Source organism: Dermacentor silvarum, chromosome 2, assembly GCF_013339745.2.
Source record: "Dermacentor silvarum isolate Dsil-2018 chromosome 2, BIME_Dsil_1.4, whole genome shotgun sequence".
In the NCBI taxonomy this organism is placed as follows: domain Eukaryota; kingdom Metazoa; phylum Arthropoda; class Arachnida; order Ixodida; family Ixodidae; genus Dermacentor; species Dermacentor silvarum.
The window spans coordinates 231,922,857-231,944,720 of record NC_051155.1 but is presented as its reverse complement, the minus strand read 5'-3'; the positions used below and the strand labels follow the sequence as shown (position 1 = coordinate 231,944,720).

At 42.5% G+C, this 21,864-nt stretch overlaps 2 protein-coding genes across 3 annotated transcripts in view; one reads left to right on the top strand and one right to left on the bottom strand.

Annotated features, from left to right (window-relative positions):
• Positions 1-6,766, bottom strand: part of LOC119442868 (zinc transporter 5-like) — a 34,645-nt gene extending 27,879 nt beyond the window's left edge. The window contains exons 1-6 of one of the 2 annotated variants that reach the window (XM_037707912.2): positions 6,621-6,766; positions 6,172-6,272; positions 5,974-6,096; positions 5,137-5,203; positions 3,738-3,908; positions 1,268-1,355 (exon numbers count right to left, since the gene is read on the bottom strand). In XM_037707912.2, the coding sequence (XP_037563840.1) occupies positions 1,268-1,355; positions 3,738-3,908; positions 5,137-5,203; positions 5,974-6,096; positions 6,172-6,242 (520 nt within the window). In that variant the 5' untranslated portion in view covers positions 6,243-6,272; positions 6,621-6,766. Of the gene's footprint in view, positions 1-1,267; positions 1,356-3,737; positions 3,909-5,136; positions 5,204-5,973; positions 6,097-6,171; positions 6,323-6,620 lie in introns of both variants that reach the window. The other variant, XM_049662427.1, reaches the window with a different exon arrangement.
• Positions 6,767-6,823: 57 nt separating this feature from the next.
• LOC119442867 (importin-11) overlaps positions 6,824-21,864 on the top strand; it is a 67,207-nt gene continuing 52,166 nt past the window's right edge. The window contains exons 1-8 of the mRNA XM_037707911.2: positions 6,824-7,044; positions 8,172-8,272; positions 11,179-11,251; positions 13,014-13,217; positions 15,091-15,220; positions 18,216-18,323; positions 20,480-20,553; positions 20,677-20,776. Of these exons, the coding sequence (XP_037563839.1) occupies positions 6,910-7,044; positions 8,172-8,272; positions 11,179-11,251; positions 13,014-13,217; positions 15,091-15,220; positions 18,216-18,323; positions 20,480-20,553; positions 20,677-20,776 (925 nt within the window). The 5' untranslated portion in view covers positions 6,824-6,909. The remainder of the gene's footprint in view (positions 7,045-8,171; positions 8,273-11,178; positions 11,252-13,013; positions 13,218-15,090; positions 15,221-18,215; positions 18,324-20,479; positions 20,554-20,676; positions 20,777-21,864) is intronic.

Here is a 21,864-nt window from a genome sequence, read left to right as displayed (position 1 = left end):
GACTCGCCCCGGCTTGAAGCGCGGGCTGCCATGTTCTCCGTCGGCGGGGACACCGGCCGTCCGGCTCATGATGCAAATCTTTAGTGCGCGCCCATTGGTGGAGGCTCGTATGCATCCGCCTTTGAGGGGGCAAATGCCGCTGCTTTCTAAAGTTGTACACGACTATAGATCAATCTTAAATGATACTGTGGACGCCCTTTGGCAATCACGGATAGTAATTCCCCCACGATAAGTCACTGCACGTGCTATGACCCTCAGAAGATATGTTACTGCACAGCAATACAAATTGAACGGGCAAATACTTTTGTCTTTCCTTGAACAAATGTTTCCAGTTGAACACAAAGCAGTACACTGTCTGTCATGGCTACACTGCTATACTGCAGGTATGTTTACATTTTAGCTCTAATACTACCAATTTTCAGAAACCCAATGCTCTTTCCAACACTACAAACACATGGATTCATCGTTAACACCTTTCAGGATTGAACCAGGAACTTAGTAATTGCTCAAGCACAAGCATTTTTCATTTTGTTGCCACGAATAGAGGAGACCAATATTAGTTAATGTTGTTACAGGGATGTTGGGAGTATAGACTGGATGTATTTACAATATATACACAAGTAGGGTTAGTGTGGTCAAGATAGGTGACCAGCAACAACACGCAGCAGCCAGTGTCTCTCGATCTTCTTCTTTTCTTTCCTCCTATCCTTCCGTAACAATATACTATGTGACAGGAATATGTCGAAAATGACGCTATGTTTCACCAATACTAATGAACCTTGTCAACTTCAGCGGGTGGGTTTACAAGTGGTCTGAGTACAGCACACCTACCTTTATCATATACCAGTGGATGCACTTGCATAAATGCACTTCAAGGTGAAACTAACTGTTTGTTAAATGAATGTACTGCAAACAGCTAGGCATAAATGACTGGTGTTTTCCCATCTTGTTTAATAAACTATGTATTACTCTGTCCATGCCACGCACAAAACATTCCATGACAGCACAATCTCATAAGACTAATTTGACTACTACTAATATGCAGAGTGTCACTTATGCAGGCAGTGCACTGGGCTGATCCCAAAGGCGATGAGGGTCTCTGGCTGTAGACGGTCACTGAGAAGAGTATGAGCAACTCCACTAACATGCTACAATTGAAATCATGTAAAATTATGAGTAAACGTACAATGCCACACCTATTTTCATTACCTGTACAGTCAAGGTGAGTGCTGCCACCTTCTATCAAATGCATATAAGATAAGGATACGGTGCTCCGTCGGCAAAGCCTCCTTGTCGTCGAAGTCCAGAAACAGCAGTGACAACACCGCCAATATAAAACACACTGCTCCTCTAAACTGTAGTGAGAGAAACAGCAAAATGACACACAATTGTAGCGTAAAAGCAAGCATTTCAAAATGCCGGCTTTTATATTTAGAAAGGCCCTCGTGAATAAAATGAATTTCGTAACTCCTTGAAATTACATGTACCATCCTCTTGGCGATATGCAGCTATATTGATCAAGTCAAAATAGTAAGGCACAATATAGAGTACAACCCGGATATATCGAATCTGACGGGGGTCACAAAAATATAAAATAAATATTCTATACAAGAATTTTCAAGGGGAATTTACTGCTGTTCGTTATACACAATAATTTGTTATATGTGGGTTCGATATATCCCGGTTCGACTATAGTACAAAAACATATATGCATGTTGACACATTCATTAGTAGGTATGTGCCAACAAACTAAGCAAGGGTGTGTAATTATTAAAACCAAGTATGAGGTCTGTCTAGAAATGTTGTGAAGTTTTAAATTGCTGTTCAACAGATAATTAGACTCCCAATGCAACTTTTACTGCCCTCAAGCAGCACATTTCGTGTACCAGTTGCAAAAAGCAACTTTGTCTACATGCACCTGTTGTTTTGTTATGCACGTTTGTGTGAATTGATGCCGACTGCTCATGACAATTTACCTGCACATTAAAATGAGCCAGTCAGGAAAGCAGCACGTTTGCGTGAATGTCTGTGAAACTTGGTAAATCTTTTACAGAGACTTATCAGATGCTACAATCAGCTTTAGGGAATATCAACGCACAAGTGGTGGGAATGTTTTAAAGAAGGCTGCAGTTCTGCTGAAGAATATGATCGGCCAGAAAGACCATTAACTGCAAAATCTGATTCCGCAGTAAAGGAAGTGAATGAAGAGATTCGTTCGAACCATCGCCTGACAGCTCTAGAAGTAGCTAAAGAGGTTCACATTTCAAAAACTGTGCACCACAAGATTCTCACCGACATGTTAGTAGTGCACCACCTCGCAGCAAAATTTGTTCTGTGGCTTTAGTCAAAAAAATCAGACACAACTGAAAGTCACGGAAGAGCTCCCGAGATGGCCTACGTCTGATGAAAAATTCATGAAAAGCGTCATCACTGGGGACGAGACATGAGTTTACGGTTACGATGTGGAGAAACCAAGCGTCAGTCATCACAGTGCATGGGACAATTTTTACCGGGACCCAAGAAGAAGAGACAAGTTTGGTCCAATGTGAAGGACTCGCTCACATTCTTATTTTTTATTTAGAATTTGTCATTCACCATAAAATTCTTCCACAAAAGAAGACTGTCAATAAGGGATACTATCTGGAAGTTCTGAAACGTCTCTGTGAAGCAGTGAGGAGGATGAGGTTGAATGCTTGGGAAAAACAGCGCTGGATGCGTCATCATGATAATGCACCCACCCACACACCACTGCTCATTAGAGAGTTTTTGGCCAAGAACTTGACACTTCTTCCCCAACCTCCATTATCCCTGGACTTAGCCCCAGCAGATTTTCATTTGTTCCCTAAACTGAAGTCGGCTCTGGAAGGATGGAATTTTGAATTTAGCGACACCATCAAAAAAAAGTTCACTAGCCGAGCTACACAGCATCTTAAAGAAGGAAGTGGTCCTTTCATGGCAGAAACACTGGATTCAATGCATCAGCTTAGAATGACACTACTTTGAAGACAACAAACCTAACTGGCAAGCAATAAAATTTTACAAACATTGTGAAGAAGAAGAAGAAGAAGACTAACATTTATTGAGGTAAAAGGGAAGGGGTTTAGGAGCTAGATGGGTGGGGCCCCAAGTCCAGGGCTCCACTGGCTTCTGTCGCCAGCCGGACGTGGCCCAGAAGCGCTAGTTGCACTTCCGGGTCTGAGCTAGCGAAGAGTGCCTCCCATTGCTCCGGAGAGCTTTCTAGTCTATACCTATCCTGTAAGGAATTCAGTTTATCTGGCCTTTTACTACATCCCCATGAGACGTGGTAGAGGGTCGGTGGTGATTCGCGACACCACGGACAATCGTGCCCGTACAAGGTTGGAAAAATTTTATGCAGTCGCAATAAATTTGGATAGACCCCCGTTTGAATTCTACGGAGGTCCATTGCGTCTTCCACTTCAAGAGAACTTCCCAGACAAACCTTGTATATCTATAATTTTGTATATCACATGATGATGACAGTTCCTGATGGTTTTGCATCCACAGGATTTCAGAGAAAAATTTTGAACCTGTAAATAGCACTGTCTATAAGCACTTTGTGGTTCACTGTGATAATATTTGTGTCACGCCCGCACCATAAATACCACCTTAATGGTTTATTTATTCACACAGTTTCAAGGGACCCTGAAGAGCCAATATCATCTACTCTTGCTACTTCAAGCCTAAACTACACTTTCACTGTTCATAATCTGACTCACCTTGGAGTGACCACCAGCACTTGTGAAGAGTGCCTTTACGCCAACTATGACCACAAGGTCTTTGTGTTGAGTGAGCAGAATTGTCCGTAAAGGCCCACACAGCGTGAGGCCAAAGAGCTCCAAAAGCGTGAGAGAAGAATTGATCACAGCATGACGAAGGACCCGCAGCCACTACCGATCAGAAAAAAGAAAACACAAAGCATGAGGGAAAGACCCACAATCAGTGCTCAAGACATGACCACTCATTAGCAACTCCAACACTAGCAAAACATACCCCTTTCCTAACCCACTAGATAAGTTGGTGCTCCATATAGTTGGTGAAGTCCCACATGGCTTTGAGATGCAGTGATCTGACTGGCTTCCCTCTCACAATTCCACCATGTGCACTAAACTTATTAAATAAAAGGTTAATAAGTGATACTTAGCTGAGCTATGGCTTTACAAATGAGCCATAGCTCAATTAGTAGAGCATGTGGGTTCGGCTCCTATCGGCAGCAAGTTGTTTTTTTGTCCACTTTAATTTGCCTTTTTTTTACTATTTCTACATTTCAACTAAAACCATAGTTACTTTCCCCTAAGCATTCCTTGGCTTCATATGGTTGAGGCTAACAAAAACAACGTTCCCCTATATCTTGTTCATTAGTTTAACTAGACAGATTATTGGCAGACAATGCAAAATTTGCTGTCTGCCACGGTTATGTAACATTGCCAGCAAAAATTATCATTTCGTCTTGAATTTCTTATTTCTCACAATTAGAGATAGTCATCACTGAATCACATCTGTTTCGTTACAGGATTACTCCGGCAGCAGTACAGTTATGAAAATTATTGATAACTGGTATGCATTAACAAAAACAGAAAAATGAAAACGCTTTGTACACATGAAATGCAAATAATAAAGTTGAATCAATAGATATGTTGAGTAAGAAATACAATAGACTCCTATGATTCAGTTGCAGAAGTTTCATAATGAACAAGTGAGCTACCAGCTACAGTAATATTAGGGTTTTCATTTTATTTTCTCTCCTTCTATTGCAACATGAAAGCCCACTTCTGGTTCTCTTCTGCGACATAAATGTGTAAACTATATTGCGATAAAAGTGCAGTCAGCACCACACACACAAACAAACAAACAAAAAAGTGCACACTGGAATCTCACTATGGTCACCAACGCTTTGCTTTACATTTTTGTGAGCTAGATTTTTAGCAGGATGAGTGAGCACTGCCCATTTCTTGCTGTTCAGCAAATGAATAACATCCTTACAAGTACAGTGGATCATAAAAGACACAACATGATCACTTTTCAGGCAAGGAAATGCATGACCATTTTTTAAGTGGTTTGGTTTGAATGGTACTAAAATATGACCCTAAATATACGCTGCAAAGAACAAGGACTTACTTGTGAGCGAGTTAGTTTCGACCCACTTGAGAAGGGCTTTTGTATTATAACAAGCGCAGTTGAAGCACTGTAACAGAGAAGGAAGCATTCAAACCCAGCTCGAATAAAACAGTTTCAGGTGCAATGTGGTTTCCTGGAAAGTTTATTAAAGGAAAGCAGTTAGGTATGGTTAAAGAACTGAGGCACATTCAAGATGGGCTGCATTCGAATCAATGCTGCACACATCTCTAATAATATATTATGAAGCGTAGAGAAGTCAGCTAGGTTGACTAAAAATTCCGCACCAGCCTTCCACTTGTCCACACATGCTTTGTACACGGTGCTGTGAAATGCTGGATGCAGTGCCATTTGCTTTTATTTCTTCACTGATGTTAACAGCACTTGGCATTCGTGAATGGTCATGTTCTTTCTGGCAATACTGTGAGCTTAACCTAAATGAAGGTTCCCTTATTACATGTAACTAAGCAGACCTTCTCATTCTATTTAAGCAAAGTCTATATTATGTTTTCATTTGCAGTCATTCTAATGCCTTAAGTTAGTTCAGTGTGATTTCTTGAACTTAAGCGTAAGCAAAAGTAAAGAGTGCCAAGTTTACTGAGGGTGTGCCTGTCCAAATAAATGTGTGCAATGAAAGCTGAGTGATTTTGTTTGCTTCAGCTTTCCATCTACTGCAAACAAACCTGATTATATGACACTATGATACGTACGCACCACGTTGGGTAACGTGGTGACAACTTAGCATTCTCTAATGAAAACTGATAAAGGCCATAATGCATACAAATAAGCGCGAATTATTCTAAATGAAGATTAGCCAAAATCATAAGATGTTGTACTTACACAAGGCGAGCGATGAAGAGGAACTGTACAACGTGAAGGTAATTTAAGATATTGTACGAGAGGAAGTATGCGTATGCCAGGATGCATTTACAGAGAACAAGGCTGGCGACGTATCCTTTGAACCTGCGTACAGGCAATTGTCATGGTCAAAAGGGAAAAGCGATGCGACAGCAGCACGACAAAATGACACTTGCTTACCTCGGCGAGTGATATATAACTTGGGATCGTTGCTGTCCCTGACGGCCGTAGTGGGTTGGTAGTCTGTCCATGGTTAATCTATACAGCCGGGCACATGGCACCTGTACATAAGGGTGCGTAATGGCCCCTTGCGCTCTTTCCATTTAGCCGCCTACAGGGAAACATCAATGCGTGTGCCAAGCATTTCACCTCGCACGATGACGGAGTCATAGTACGCTCATTGCGTTCGATCAAAGGGACAATCACCTGTGTTATTAGACTAAAATTCAATAACTATAAGAGTGCAAGTCAGAACGCAAGGTTAATACATCGTGCTAGCTTTATAACAGCTGTTTTACACTGATCAAAGCCGGCTAATCGTGGGGCACTCGACAGATGGATATCGTTTCCGTGACGACAACGTCGCTAACAGTAGATAGTTCACTTTGTCGTTAAGTAAGAACACTTGCCTGAGTGTGCTTCTCGAATTCATTCGTCGAAATTTCTAAATAGAGGTTAATTGCCAAGGCAAAAACCTTGTAGTCATGCCTGAAACTCCCTTACAAACCTTCAGAAACAGGCAGACGCCGTGGCCGTCGCCATTACTGAAAACGGAACCGGATATGCCAGAGACGTTTCGTTTCTTCTGTTTCCGCATCTCGTTTTGGTGGGTTGTAGTTGTAATGGCGGCCTCCACGAGTGACGTGAATGCGGACCTCTTGTAAATAGTGAACGAAATTGCCGAATGATAGTGACAAGATGAACCAGGAGAACTGTGCCGTTGTTTTAGAAACACTTCGCAAAGCGGCCAGTCAGAACGCTGAACAGCTAAAGCCTGCCGAGCAGCAGCTCAAGTGTTGGGAAACCGAAAAGTGGTTTTACTCGGCTTTGTTGGTAAGCCGTTGTTGTCTTTCGTAAGCTTGCCTGGCCAGTGTGTGCGTGAAGACTTCCTATATCTCGATTAAGTTTAAAGTTCTGAATGGTGTAACAGTATCGGAAGTCGACGGCTAACGTCGTAAGTTTTAAAACGCCGACAATGCTATGGTTGGGCAAATTGGGGGAGGCTGATGATCCGTACGCGTTGGGGCGTTCATTTCCTTCACATTGCCATATTAGCTCGCACACAAGGTATATAAAGGAGGTCGAACACAATGCTATGTAATGGTTGATCACATAGCACATTTACGGCTTCTTCATAATGGTGCACCAAAAATCACTGCAGCTTACCAGCTGGAAGTCTCACTGCGAAAGCGCGCTTGTTGTCCTAGGCGCTCAATCTTCTGACAAGCGATTGCAGATAAGACAAGCTGTGTGCATGAAATCCTGGTTTCTGACAAACGAAATTTACTCTGAACCTTGTTTATGATCTTTAGACGTGCATCTTAGTGTAAGCAAGGCAGCACGAATTACGAATTGGAGACTTATTGCAAAGTAAAGTTCACTATCGTTGAATAACGTACGAGAATTTAGTCTGCAGCATTAAAAAGGCTTCTTGTGCTCAGGCCATAGTTAGCCGTGTAGGAACTACCCACTTTTTTGAGAAGTGTATGATGAACAACCTTTTTACACATCTTTTGCAGTCATCTTCAGCTTAACTCTTATCAAATGTAGGACATATTTTTCCATAAAAAAAATGATCTGGTGTCGCCTTTTGCAGCGAGTGTTCACTGAACATTTAGTTGCTGACTATACAAGCTTGGTGCCACAACATAATACATTACAAATAGCAGGTCATGATGGAGCTGTATGTACACAAGTTGTTAGCCGATTATTCATGACAGACCATTTTATGTGCAAGTCAACTAAGTGTGTGTTCTGTCAGTCCCTATAATGAACCATTGTTGTGCCACAGCCGTTCGATCAAAGACGCACAGTGTTTTGATCGAGCAGCCATGGTTGTATGATGGAGCTACTGCTGGTCACTTACATTACATCATTTCCATGGATGCGCTACATGGCTTATGTTGGTTTTTGTTCTTTTCATAGTTCCCACTTAATTGCATTTTATTTGCTCCTTCCAGTCCATCTTTTCAGACCATACTGTGGAAGTTAATGTGCGGTGGTTGGCAGTCCTGTACATAAAGAATGGCATCGAACGGTACTGGAGGAAAACAGCAACTAAGTAAGTGCATGGTATTAACTACTTTTGTAGTCATTCATTGTAAAAATGTATGGACAAAAACGTTCAGGCAACGTAAATATATTGTCCACAGTTGCAGTTGAGTGTGTGATGTATGTTCACCACTGTTTCAGCCATCTTGAAAGTGCGCTATTCTAAGTGTGTCGTCATTCGGGCCAGTCGCACTCACACTCCTGGAACTCCCACATACACCCTCTCTGACATTCTTAAGTGCGCCACATCAGTGCCTACCCTCGGCGTCGCTTTTACCCCTGGCCTGTCCTTCTCCGTGCATACTGCCAATGCAGCCATCGAGACCAGACACCTCCTGGGATTTGTCTCACGGGTGTGAAAATGGGCGGTCCGACCATTTTCTGGACCTTATACACTGCACTCATGCTCCCGCACCTTGAGTATTTCTAAGCAGTGTGGAGCCCATACCGGAGCCACTTAATTGACAGCCTGAAAGTGTTCAGCAGCGTTATTTGAATCTTATTGGCTTGCCAGCATTTCAGTATGGCACTCGGCTGAAGTGCCTCCGATGGCAGCCCTCATACAATCGCAGAAGAGTTGCCAGAGTGAATCTGACTTGTCTCCTTGACGGCTCACTGAAGAGTACCTACGTTGTGTCTCTATCAAGGCTGAACAAACAGTCTGGTCAGCCTCAGCCCATCTGGGCATGGACTCACTGCCACAGCTCCTAACCTTTTCTGGCAGGGATAAATAATTTCCTTGCCACCCCTCTCGGCATACGTTCACCGATGCCTCATGTCTGTTTGAGCTCCATATCATTGTGCCGCCCCTTTGCTCTGCACCAGTCGGCTTCAGTAACTATAGTGTTGAACTTTTACACCTCCCTAATAGGTAGACCCCCTCTCCGAGGTGGTTACTTGTGCTCCCTGTAATTTATCTGTGCTGCGTGTGTGTGCATTCATCTTTGTATGCATTTTCATCTCTTACTATGGACGGCGGGCTGGCAAGTACATTTGCGTATGGATTCTCACCATTTTGCACAGCTTAGCTTGGCCGTGGATATACCCTAACAGGGCACATCCATGGTTGCCCTGTTTGGTGCAAATTATTATTAATGTTAATTTTATTATTATTAACAGCAACATTAGCATGTTTACAAATTGGCTGTAGTCGTATACTTTGGTTTAGTTTTTAGCTTACAGTTTAACCAGCTTATGCAGTTTAACTATTTTTCAGTGTTTAAAAAATAGCTGCACTTGTGCTTTGGGAAACAAAAAGTGAGCATTTGGGTTATGTTATTTTGATAACACTTGTTTCGGTTTTGTTAATAACAGGTAGGTTACAAATGTAAATTTAATTCGTGCTCAGGATTAAAAGCTAGAAGTACGCCTCATGTAATGGCAGTGAAAAGCCATAAACTGTGAACTTGTGCTTCATATTTATAACAAGGGCAAGCAATAATTGATAGGCTTGGCACAGGGTTCTCCCCAGAAGTTTTTGAGGGGTGGACATTTTTCAACCTGGGAAGGGGACACACACGCGCAGCAACTGCATCTCTCTCACCCTCTTTCTCTCGCTTTTTTTTTTTTTTTTTTGATACGACCATTCTGGAATTTTGAATTGTGAATTAATTTGCATTTTGGGAGGCATTAATGAAACTTAATGCGAACCAGTGCCACATCCTACTGCGATCACCAAACATCGTCAGGAGAAAGAAATACACAGCTTGCCACTGTCAAAATATGTGCAAAACATGCCCTGGCGATGCAGATATGCGTCAGCCAATAAGAGCGCTTCCTGTGTCCGTGTGGCAGCAGTAACGAATCGCGACGCTACCTTTTTCATTTTTGTTTGCTTCTTTTGCTGTATTTGTGCACAGCGAAATATGGTGTTATGGCTATTTGAAGGTCTTATCTCTTTACAATGATTCCAAAATGGCGGCTTTGCGTGAACTGAAAGTCGCGCTCCGCAATGCGATGGCAGCTCCAAACGCCCAATTTTCCAACCAGTTTTTGTTGATAGTGCACTAGTAAAGTGAGTTGCAGTCAAACTCGGATACATCGAATCTGAAGGGGATTACAAAAAAGTTCGATATATCGGTCATTCGATATATAAAATAAAACTGTTATACAAAAATGTTGGCCTGCAGTACAACAAAAAATACAAGTATGTTGGCGTGCAGTATGAATAAATAAAAATAATAAAATAAAAAAAATAAAAATGTTCGAGGGCATTTTACTGCTGTTTGTTATACATAATTCGTTATATGTGGGTTCGATACATCTGGGTTTGACTGTATTTTCAATTTCTACATCACTTTTCTTTCTAATGTTTCCCCACATAATAAAGGAACACCCGAGGATCACGAAAAAAAATTAAGAATTAGAAATTTGGACAGGTCAATCAGAACTGTGGGCGGTAAGCCGGAGTAGTGAGCGGCAGTTCCACCGCCGCTCACCATGGGGCAAACCCTGGCTTAGTGGTATCAGCCGTGGCCTTTAAAAAGGATAAGAACTTAGTTGCGAGTTGGTAAAACAAACAGTGTAATCAACCTAATAAGAATTTCCTAAATGTACTGAACATAGTTTCATTTGCACTAAATACGTGCATGAGAATAGTATTGTATTTAGTTTTGTCTAACAATTTGGGGTTATCTAACTCCCCCTCCCATTGAGTGGCCTTTAGCAATTTTTTATGTACGCCTCTGCTGCTTAATGTCAGATGCTACAACACTTTTACACTTGTTTTCCTGCCTCCACTGCCCAAAACAAGATACATCCTCACATGGAGGCATCTTGGCTGAAAAAGGCTAAAGCGCATCAACTCGGAATGTTGGCACTTACTGCATGGCCAAATAACGTCCTTCCTTTTTTGTTTCTCTTCCACAGTGTCATGCCTACATTTTTCTAATACCACACCTTATCCCTTTCTTGCAGTGCAATATCAGAAGATGAGAAGAAAGTTCTGAGGCAGAAAATGATATCAAATTTTCATGAGCCAGTCAACCAGGCAAGTCGTGCGTTATACTTAAACCAAGGACAGGAATGTCTATGAACTGTTAATATCTGTGTCGAGGCTTTTCACATTTAAAATTTTTAGGCCTCACTGACAACACGTCTTTTGGGGCCCCTATAAATTAGCCTCGAAACACTTTCCGTGCGTGGTACATAAAGGGCCTTAGTCACCAGACAGTGCTTTCGTGAATGTCTGAGCCAAATGTTATTCTTGTACATGCAGCAAGGAGCCTACAGTTTTGCTGAGACTCTTTGGCTTTTCCTTTAACTTCTTGAAATCCCCTCCACTTTTCCTGTTGTGTGTATCTGTAAACACACTAGCTATTGGCTGGATTTCTTTTAACATCACAACTAAACAGTTCCTCCAGCAGCAGGAAAACCAGAGCAATAGGTGATGTCCAAAACTCAACGTCTATGACATGTTTCCGGCTCTCGCAATCACTTCCACCCATGCACCCAGCAAAAGCATAGCCTTTGAGATCCGCATTTTTAACCCAGAGGGCGCCAGCACTGGAGCATAGTTTTGGACACTGCCTATTTTCAACACAGGTGTGGCAGTTGCTCCATCTACTGGTGGAAAATGATTGCACTGTGTAAAATACTTTGGCCTCATAAATTGAGGGATGCCACAAAGGATTGTGTTACCGGGGACTTATCAAAACGATTAGGGGAAGGATTCTTATTATGTCTTCTCATGTGATGCAATGGCTCTGCTGCTAATCCCTGCCATGCCAAGAGAGAGAGACATAAGAAAGGGAAAAGGTAGGGAGGTTAACCATAGAGGAAGATCTGGTTTGCTACCCTACACTGGGGAGAGAGGGAGAGGTAAAGTGACAGGAAAGTATAGATAAAGAAAGGGAGCTCAAATACACAATCACAGTCGGTCACTGTCACCGCTTACTATGACCGCACAGCACAGTAGCACTTGTAGGACTATAAACATCAGTTCAGGCTACAGCCACTTGTCCAAGTCTGTTGTCCTTAAAAACTGCAACAGTGTCCTCGTCGCCCTCTGCTGCGATGGCTTGTGATTTCTACATTGTAAAATTATTTCCTCAGTTAAAGGTCTTTGGTCAAAGTGCGCTATCGCAATTGCGAGCAATCGTCTTTGTAAATTGTGGCGAGGACAGTCAAAGAGTTGAAGAGTCTCCTTGCCACCAGTCATCACACGAGGCCTCGTCGACCCATCCAATTCAGAATGCAAAAGTCTTCGTGAAGGCCACTTCTAGCCATATTCGACAAAGCAGGGTAGCTTCGCGTCGGCAGAGTTTAGCTGGGATTCGAAACTGCCATGCAAAATGGCCCACAGTGTCTAATGGGAGCATTAAGTGGTCACACTGCGTGTTAGTCTCAATGTGGAGACAAGATGAAAAGTTCACTGAAGGTGGAGACTTGGAATCTATCAAAGTGGGGAACTAGCGAAGCCTTATGCTTGAGCTAACAGTTTCAACTAGGGCTACCCATGCCACCAGAAAGACAAGCCCTCTTGTCGAAATGTTGGCTCTAGTGTGGAGCTTCTCTTATTCGCCCACTGTTGATCAAACACAGCATTGTGCGCAGAAACTGAGCATTGTCACATAGTGTACTCACCTCATAGTTCAAGCAGTATGCTCTTCATAGGAACTCCCCTCAGGCTTTGTGATTTTATCCACAAAAGTTAAGATATTGCAAAATAAGAGGGATTTGCTAAATTGGTTGACGCATTCAATGTTTGTCTGAGCAAAATTGAAAATACTGCAAGTGCGGCTTTCTTGCAGCTTGCCTTACAACTTGCCGTGTTGGTGTCAAAAGTCGCCCGCTTTGACTGCCCGACTGAGTGGCCCGAGCTTGTGCCAACCTTGCTACAAGTTGTCCGAAACCCAGATGATCTTCCACAACAGAGGAGCCTGCTCGTGCTTCATCATGTCACAAAATCGCTGGCATCAAAACGCCTTGCTGGGGACCGAAGGGTGTTTCAAGAGGTCAGTTCTTAACTATGTCACCTTATTATTGTGACAGCAATTGTAGGGTCTTGCCATGCATAAGCAATATGTGCCTCTTTTTTTTTTTTTTAATAGAATATAGTTTAAAAGACACTTAAAAGACACTCAACACTTCAGACTTGGAGGTACGTGATGTCACCTGAGGCCCTTCCAAATCTATTATGAAGGTTGGAACAAGGCACCCCTTTTTAATAGTTACTGTATTAAAAGATACACTACACCATGTGATTATTCAAACCATGCATTGCACCAAGAATTTTGGAAGTCATTGTATTGTGTCACTGCTTCTCAGATGGCACATTTTAGAACTAAGAATAAGCACTGGATTGCTTCCTGCAAAAGCTTCATTTAAAATTCGTCCTTTGCCAGCGTAAAGAATCTACTCAATCTACTAAACCGGGATGGCAACACTGCCATGAGTGTGCTTTCCTGGGTTGGACTAGTATTCACAGCCCATATGCCAAGTGTCTGAAGTCATGTGACCTGCTGTGGGAGTGAGAGGGAGCAAGCATATGAGTGCAGCAGTGAGGGCAAGTATTTAGCATGAAAAGGCTGGTGCCTTGATGCGCACTGTCTTCCCACGCCCCCATTATGGAAGGTTGCATGATCTGCTGAGTTTTGAAGGTGCTGCACAGGCGAAACGGTAAAAGGGGTGGCATCATGGAACATTCTTCATTGCTGGCTCTCCTTACCATGCCAGCACTGTAACCACAAGTGCTCACAGTCATTGAACTAACTTTCTTTATGTGTGTCTCTGGGCGTCGGGTACCACAACTTTAGTTATACTAAAGTGAATGTGTACCGCAGTTTATAGTGCCAGTAAAATTATGAGCCTTTCTAATACCCTGCTATAGCTGTCAATGCTTCGTCCTTCGTGGGAAACTGACTTGGAAGAGCCAAATCAATGTGAATAATTTTAGGAAGTAGTGAGCTTTTTGTGTTTATGTGTGTGAATGGCTTGGGTAACGAGAAACCAAACTGCAGAGATCAAGTCTTTTCAACAATGTTTGGGCGACCGCACAAGTTTTTGGAGTATTTAGTCATCAGGCAAGTAAATTTTCACGTGGCTCCAAAAGATAAAGGTTCACAGGAAAATGGAGGCTTCAAGTGAATAACAGTGGTAGAACAAGGAATTATGTCGCTGTAGCCAACGTTTCGACAAGGGGACTTGCCTAACGAAGACAAGTGCACTTGTCAAAACATTGGGCTCCAGCCGGATTCCTTGTTTGACCACTGTAGATCACTTCACATGGCTTCCTCACTGAGCCAGGAGTTCAGGGGTGTTGTGTGGGGGTGATGGGAGGAGTATACACCATGTCTTTCGTATTTAGACTGCACGTGCTGGCTAGAATACAATTGTTTCTTCACAGACATCTTTCCGCAAATAACTTGTAATCACAGTTACGTGATCATACGTAAAGGGGAGATTTCAAGTGTAGCAGTGAAGGTTCTTTCCAAAATTGGCAAGATGGCTACTGCAGCATATTTTAGCTTTATTGAGCTAGCACATAATTCCCTTTCTTTTCTTTGTGAGTTCACTGAGCTTGTTGATTTTAGAGGTGCTGGGCTTTTATGTTAGGTATGCTCATTCACTTGAAAGAGCAAACAATTATTTCTTCGAAGAACCGCTAAGCTACAAGTTTTAGTTTATTCTGTACTTTATTCCTGAGGCATAAGACAGGCAGCATGTAACAATGTCCAGCATCTTAATGGTGTGACCGACACAAAATTTCAAATTTGGGCCGTTTGTGTTCAGTTCATCTGTATACAATATGTAAGTATCTCTAACCAAGTGTTAATGATGAGAGTTGCTGGCATCTTTATCACAAAATGACAAGATTCATTTTTGCAGCTTGCCAGCAATATCTTTGGATTTATATTGCAACTGTGGACAAACCAGACAGAAGCCTTCCTTAACCAAATGGCAAACAACCCGAACAATGTGGGCATTATGCTTGAAAAATCATATCTCTGCCTCAAAGGTAACAACTCTTTATTACCTTTATGCTTATTTTTCCGGTACTGTCATCTTTCGTTCAATGATTATTTTAGGGGTGTGTGAATACTCGAATATTCGATTTCGAATCGAATAGTGAACGTTTGAACAATTCGATTTGTGAATTGAATATCTAATATTCGATTTTCAGTTATCAGTACATTCGGTGAATGACCTGGCCGTGATCGGTCCCTCGACGCGCGCAGCATTCCCACGATGTGTGATCTTTATCTGTACAAGATTCAACCAGGTCTACCGGACCGATCTAAATGACTAGCGCTAAGCAAACAGAGGGAACAACAAAACCAGTTCTTGTGGAATGCACGGAAGCATTAGTATTGTGTGGCATGCGTGCTTGCTGTACTATTTGCCGGCTGGATGACTGCGCACCCGAACACCGCTTCAACAGCCATCAATCTAATTTGTATGCATGATCTTGTGACTGATCACTGATGAGCCATCCATAGGATATTTAGCAACAAGCTTTCCGCTACGGTTTGCGGTCCGTCATCACATTGGTGGGCGGCAAATTTTCATCATGGCCTCACAGTTGGCCACACTGTCTAGCCCGTTAGGCCTAATCGGAGCTGCGTTGTCAGGTGTCAGCGACTAAAGTTACGGTTACCAAATTAATGGAAATCTAGTCACATCTGTCGCACGACCCACAGAAAGCCGACAAATCAGATCGCCAACGAAAGCGAGTGCACGGAATGGCCGTTGGATGCTCACTGCTGCCATCCTGGCGAAATATGGTATGGTAGCCCCTCATTCCAAAAGCTGTTCGTAGGCTCACAACGGTCTCTTTTTGTAGCCTCGAGTGACCCCCGGCTGCAGGTGCATTTACACGGATGGCAGGTTGATGGCGCCAATGACTGTGCGGAGCGGTTCCAAGTGACGTTATATGTACCTGTTTTTTTGTGTTTTTTTTTTTTTTTTTTTCAGTCGCGGAGATTGGCCGTAACGATCTTAACCCACAAAGACCACCTGCCATAAAGACGGGAAAAAAACCTCCTGTTTTCTGGAAGAAAACTGGAAAGCCACACTTTCTAAACAATAGAAGACTGCCATTAATCACTGTATGGCCCACTATTAAACTGAAAAGACCATTGGTATTTAGGACAATGTTGCTCTTTCTTCAGCTTCAGAGTGAAAAAAAGCACTTAATTCTATTTGACAGACATTTGACAGCAATCAATAAAAAATACTTTCTAGACCTTCGTATAAGAACTGAGTTGTTATAAGTGCTGGCGTACTAATTTGGTGTCCCGTTTAATAAGAGTAGAGCATACTACTGTAAAACTTCGTTAATACGTACCTGCTCAATAAGTAAATCCAGTTTAATTATAGTCACGATGAATCTCCCGCCCTGTCTCTGTTGAGTCTAATGTATTGGCTGACCGCTTAAGCCATAGTCACTTAACGCTCGCCATACAGTTAATGCGTATTATTTAGTTAATTTCTTGGCGTGTACAAGTGTGGAATCTGCAAAATGCCATGCGCGCACACCATAGATAGTGAAATTGTGGCGCAGGGACCTTTCCTGAACTGCTGTCGCCACCGATAGTGACGTCAAAACATGGTAGCCATCACGTGTTTCCTGTTCCCATAGCTGCTAGTGCTTCCATGTCGTCGTCATGGATTACGACGTGGATGATGGCCCTTCCGTATCCGACGCAGCTAGTGCGTTGACCGTTATGAGGGCGTTCGCAGGAAGTGGGACCTGAGGGAGAAATTGGCTCGCAGCCTTGCTGAGTTTGAGGATATCATCATTGTTGCAAGGGCGCCGTGGCAGCAGGTGCAAATCACAGCCTTTTGCTGCCTGCTCGCAAATCAAACTTATCTACGTGTGTTTCAGTAAGAATTAACATGTTTTTGGCCTGTAAGTCTGTAGCCGCTCATCTGCCACTGTCGGTTTAGTACATCGCTTAGTGCATACATGATCTATGTTCCCCACCAACTACATATTAATGAGGGGTTACTGTATACATCTCGATTTATAGGTACCTAAGTTACTGATAGCTAGCAAGATTCTTGTTAAGTACTGTGATTAGCCTCCTGGGCATGCGCAGCACTGTGTTTTTCGCACACGGTTTGGAGGCATAAAAGTTTGTGTTAAGTTTTCTGATATTCGATTCGATATTTGACTTTAAATCTACTATTTGGCATTCGCACACCCCTAATTATTTTCATATATATGGTGAATGGGTCAAGGTGTTCACACCAGCCCACTCTCTCCAAAGCGCCTTAAAAAGGTTAGGCTTGTTCTACGATTTTACGAGTATACTATTGCATTAAGTTTTACAAAATGTGCTGTTTGCAAAAAATTTTTGTTCTCTAGTCTCGAACCATACTCTTAGAAGTCTTCTGGTGGTGAAAAGACACCAGAAAGATACCTGTTTCAAGCAAGTTTATTCGAACAAGTTCCTGTAGCATTCAGAATTAGCAACATCAAAGTTGCTAAAGTAGTTACTGTGAGCTAAAAACAATGTGTTGCTTGTCAGTCTCTGCTCAGGAAATGCTTATTAAAAATGCATCCTATTCCACCGACTCTTCCACATCATGTCCATGGGGTGTTTACAAATTTTAATAATCACAGGTTGACAGGTACGCATGTGTAACAAATATTATCAGCATAGGCATTTTGCCATTAAGACTAGGTTTGACCGGTACTCTGTTCTCATTGCCAGGCATTGTTATGGCATTTATTTTGTTATTGCATTCTTTCTCATTTACTAAGTCTGCTTATTGTCAGACTGACCTATTATCAATTTCACAAGTATGATCTACCTATCTGGTTTTACTTAATAATGGTTCTCTCTATGTTGTTCCCTTTCAATGTTGAATTAAACACCAAAGAAATGTCAATTTTTTGGAGGATTTTTTTATCCTGTCAAAGATGTCCTTCTGCAGAATTTCTCCAGGAAGCTTCTGATTACAAATGTTAGCAAGTAATATCAGCTTGTTATATTCTTCCTTGCCAGTGCTTCGCAAGTTGGTGGTGCACGGATTCAAGGAGCCAGCACGAGTACCCGAAGCAACAATGTTCCTCACACTTGTATTCCAATGGATGAAGCCTATGCTGGAATGCCGTGAGTCTCCTTAACTCTTTCTTATGTTACTGATGACATAACAAGAATTTTGTTTTTCCTGTTATTGAATGTTTGTGCAAGCTGTTTGAATAATATACTTAAAAGACTACATCTATAACGAGTTGAGCATTGTCTTTCAGTGACCCTTCCCTTGTTTCTTAACTTCAATTAATGAAACTTCTTTATGTCTTATCCATTACATTCAGTGGTAGCTATGGTGGTCTGCTCCCGAGCATGATGTCCTGGGTTCAGTTCCCAGAACACCATGCCGGGCCACGCTTGGATGGGAATGGAATAAAAAATTTTTATGTACTAAGCTTTTAGTGCGCGATAAAGAAGTTTAGGAAAAATAATGTGGAGGACTTACATTGCAGCATGTGCCACTCTGTTGATATGGAGCCCTCGCTACAGCATGTCATAGCCACTGTGATGCTTTGGACTTCTGAATTCAGTCAGTTTATCTTATCAGCTATTCTTCTCAGTATTATAGTGGCCACTTCTTAATGTGAAAATAAAGGAACCATAGAATTTCTGAGAGGTCCTTACTATGTAAAGTGGGTGAAAGACTTCTTTATGAAACTTTCAACAGGTGATTCTCTCACAGAAATACTAGCTTTAAAAAGTTTGTATCTTGTGTGTGATGCATAAGTAAATAGGTCTTTAATCAATCTATGAAGTGCCCTGTTTTTTGTTTAGAATCTCGAGAACCAAAACTAGAAGTGGGTGCTTAAAGTCAAACCATCCGTACATTGAGTCCCATATTATTTTTCTGAAATACAATGATCTGAAGAGTGTGGGGTGCTCAGAATAGTTTACATTTATGTTAACATGATAGGTCCTAAAAAAATTAAGTATTTCTGCACTATTTCAACTTTAATGGTAGGTACATCGATGGAAACAAAGTTGTGTACCATATTTTTGCTTGTATAACCCGCAACAAAAATGCACAAAAATTTAATAGTAAATTAAGGGTGCAGGTTATATGTAAATTTAACCAGGAGTTGTGGCTTCAGGACAGGGCGGTGCACGCTGCCGTCTTGCTTCAGGACAGTGCGGTGCACGCTGCTGTGAAGCCACACCGTAAGGCCAGGTTCTCCACCATTCAGTTTCATTATCCCCTCTCTCTCCATGGTTGCCCATTCTCCTACTCTTTATCAATCGCCATTTTGCATTTAGTAGTTAGCAAATAATGCACGCAGCACCGGCAAACTAGAACTCAGATGAGCTGCGCGGAATGGCCATACTAGCTCAGCAGAAGCTGATGATAGAGTTCTCGCACGATGGAGAAAATTGCGATTTGAGCTTGCCGATTACGTATCGCGTGATCATACATGCATCACCCATGCCCGCAATGTTCTCTTGTTCCGCGCAAAGTGCTTTGCGATACAGCTCGGTCGTGTTTGCTCCATTGCCATTACCCATGCGAGGGCTGCTCCTTCTACGCGCTCACCCTCCGTCATGCGAATGTTAGCTGCAAAGTGTTCCAATTCATGGAGCATGTCACGTGACCGATTTGTCCGTGAGCACATTCATTGTGTGAATCCGGCTTTATCAACATCGCCGAAAGAGGGGGGGAGGCTGGTCAGAGAAACTAAGTGGACGAGTCGTGCATTCGCGATTGGAGACTTTTTCCAAGGGTTTTAGCGTTGTTGTATGTAGTTACTTCCACGGCTTATACACGCGAAATTTTTTTTTTTCTTCTTTCTGAGCTTTTGTAAGTTGGGTGCGGCATATGCGGTGGTGGGTTATACGTAGAAAAATACGGTATGTCTTTATGCGGCACTAAAGGAACTTATGCATTTGTCATTATGTCAGGGTCCTCACTAATAAGATGTCTGTAAGCAACAAAGGCAGAATTATTAAAAAATGTTAACTTTTCCAGGTAATTGAACTGATCATGATGTGAATGACAACACAGCCTAATCAATCAGATGTTCTAGAAATATGTGGCAGTAATATTTACGATGTAAGTATCATGTGAAGCAAATAAAAAATGTGAAAGGAAAAGGCATCCCTATGTTAAGATGGACCACTGCTCATAGTAGATCAATCTAGAAACATTTATTTATACAAGTGTGGCAAGTTGTGCAGCGCTAAGCAGGAACACATTACAAGCACATAAGCTTATTACAATCAGAACTTTCCTTTCATTGCAGGTAAGACCTTGAAGTGTATCAACCCCAATCTTCGGCTAATTTGTGAGAAGTATGTAGTGCTCTTTACCAAAGTGGTAAGTTTCAATGCTGTCATTTGAATGAGTATAAGGGGTGTGACAAATGCTTGGCCATGTTATGAGGGTTAGTAGAGTAAGCTGTATTTACATTATGATGTCGTTGCCTATTATCTCACTCAGCTGCACGATGTTTTGGAGCTGCATCCATTCTCATACATCCCTTTCATCAAGCCGTCATTAGAGACTGCAGTTTCCCTTTGCTTCACAGAAGCAGGAGAAGGTTGGTATTTTTGCAATATTTGAAGTAGCATGCTACTGGCATGCTGTGGGCACTTTTTACAGCAAACGTGGCTTTTTAGTTGTGTCTGTGTGCATCCTATCACTGCTTCCTGTAGTTGTCGTGTGTACAGTCAACGTCCGATTTTTGGGACTCCCTAGAGGCTGCAAGAACGTCAGAAAAATTGAGCAGTCCGAAAAAATGAATGCAAGCCAAGGGCTCCAACTGCCACAGGCACGTGCGAAGATAGCTCTGAAGGCCTGCCAGTACACTTATTAGGCATATCATTGCTCATACTGTGACAGGAAACAGCGGGTGCACACGTGTATAATTGAGGAATATATCCATGTGCCATGACAGTTGCCCCTTTCCGATCTTAATAAACTTCACCACAATACATTGCGTGTGCTTCACCGCGTAACTCCGCTGTATTGCAGCGAAGCTGACTTGGGAACCGGCATTATGCAACGCTTCCCCCTTGCTGTGCTTTCAGCGCATAGAAGCCATCAGCATAGGCGACAAAGGAGGAGTCGGCGCCATTATTTACAGCGGCAAATACTTTCAATGAAAGAGATGGCACTGAGCAGTAAAAAGCTTGGTAGCGAATGTCGAAGCAGCCAGGCCAAGCGTTGCTGCAGTGGTGGCTGCGGGCTGCCAGCAGATCAGCATGCTAGAGCACTTGGTAGCTAACGCCAAAGCAGCTAGGCCTAACGTTGCCACGGTGGCTACAGCTGCCTGTGAATCGGCGAGCGAGAGCGCTTGGTAGTGAACGTCGAACAGCTAGGCATAGCGTTGCCGCGGGAGTGGCTACAGCTGATAGCGGATTGGGGTGCGAGAGCGCTGGTTCTAGGATGCTGCGACGTAATCAAATGGCGGCAGTGGTGCCTTTTATTAAGGCAGTTTCAGAGCTGCTGTCACAGCAAAACGTCCGGAAAATCGGATGACGAAAGGCTTTAGCGTCAAAAATTTCAGGCATTCTTATGCATTGATGCCATGTGGACGTGGCTGTGTCGCAAAGGCATCCAAATTATTGGGTGTGTCTTAAAAATCAGGCGTTCGAAAAATCAGTCGATGACTGTACACTTGAACTG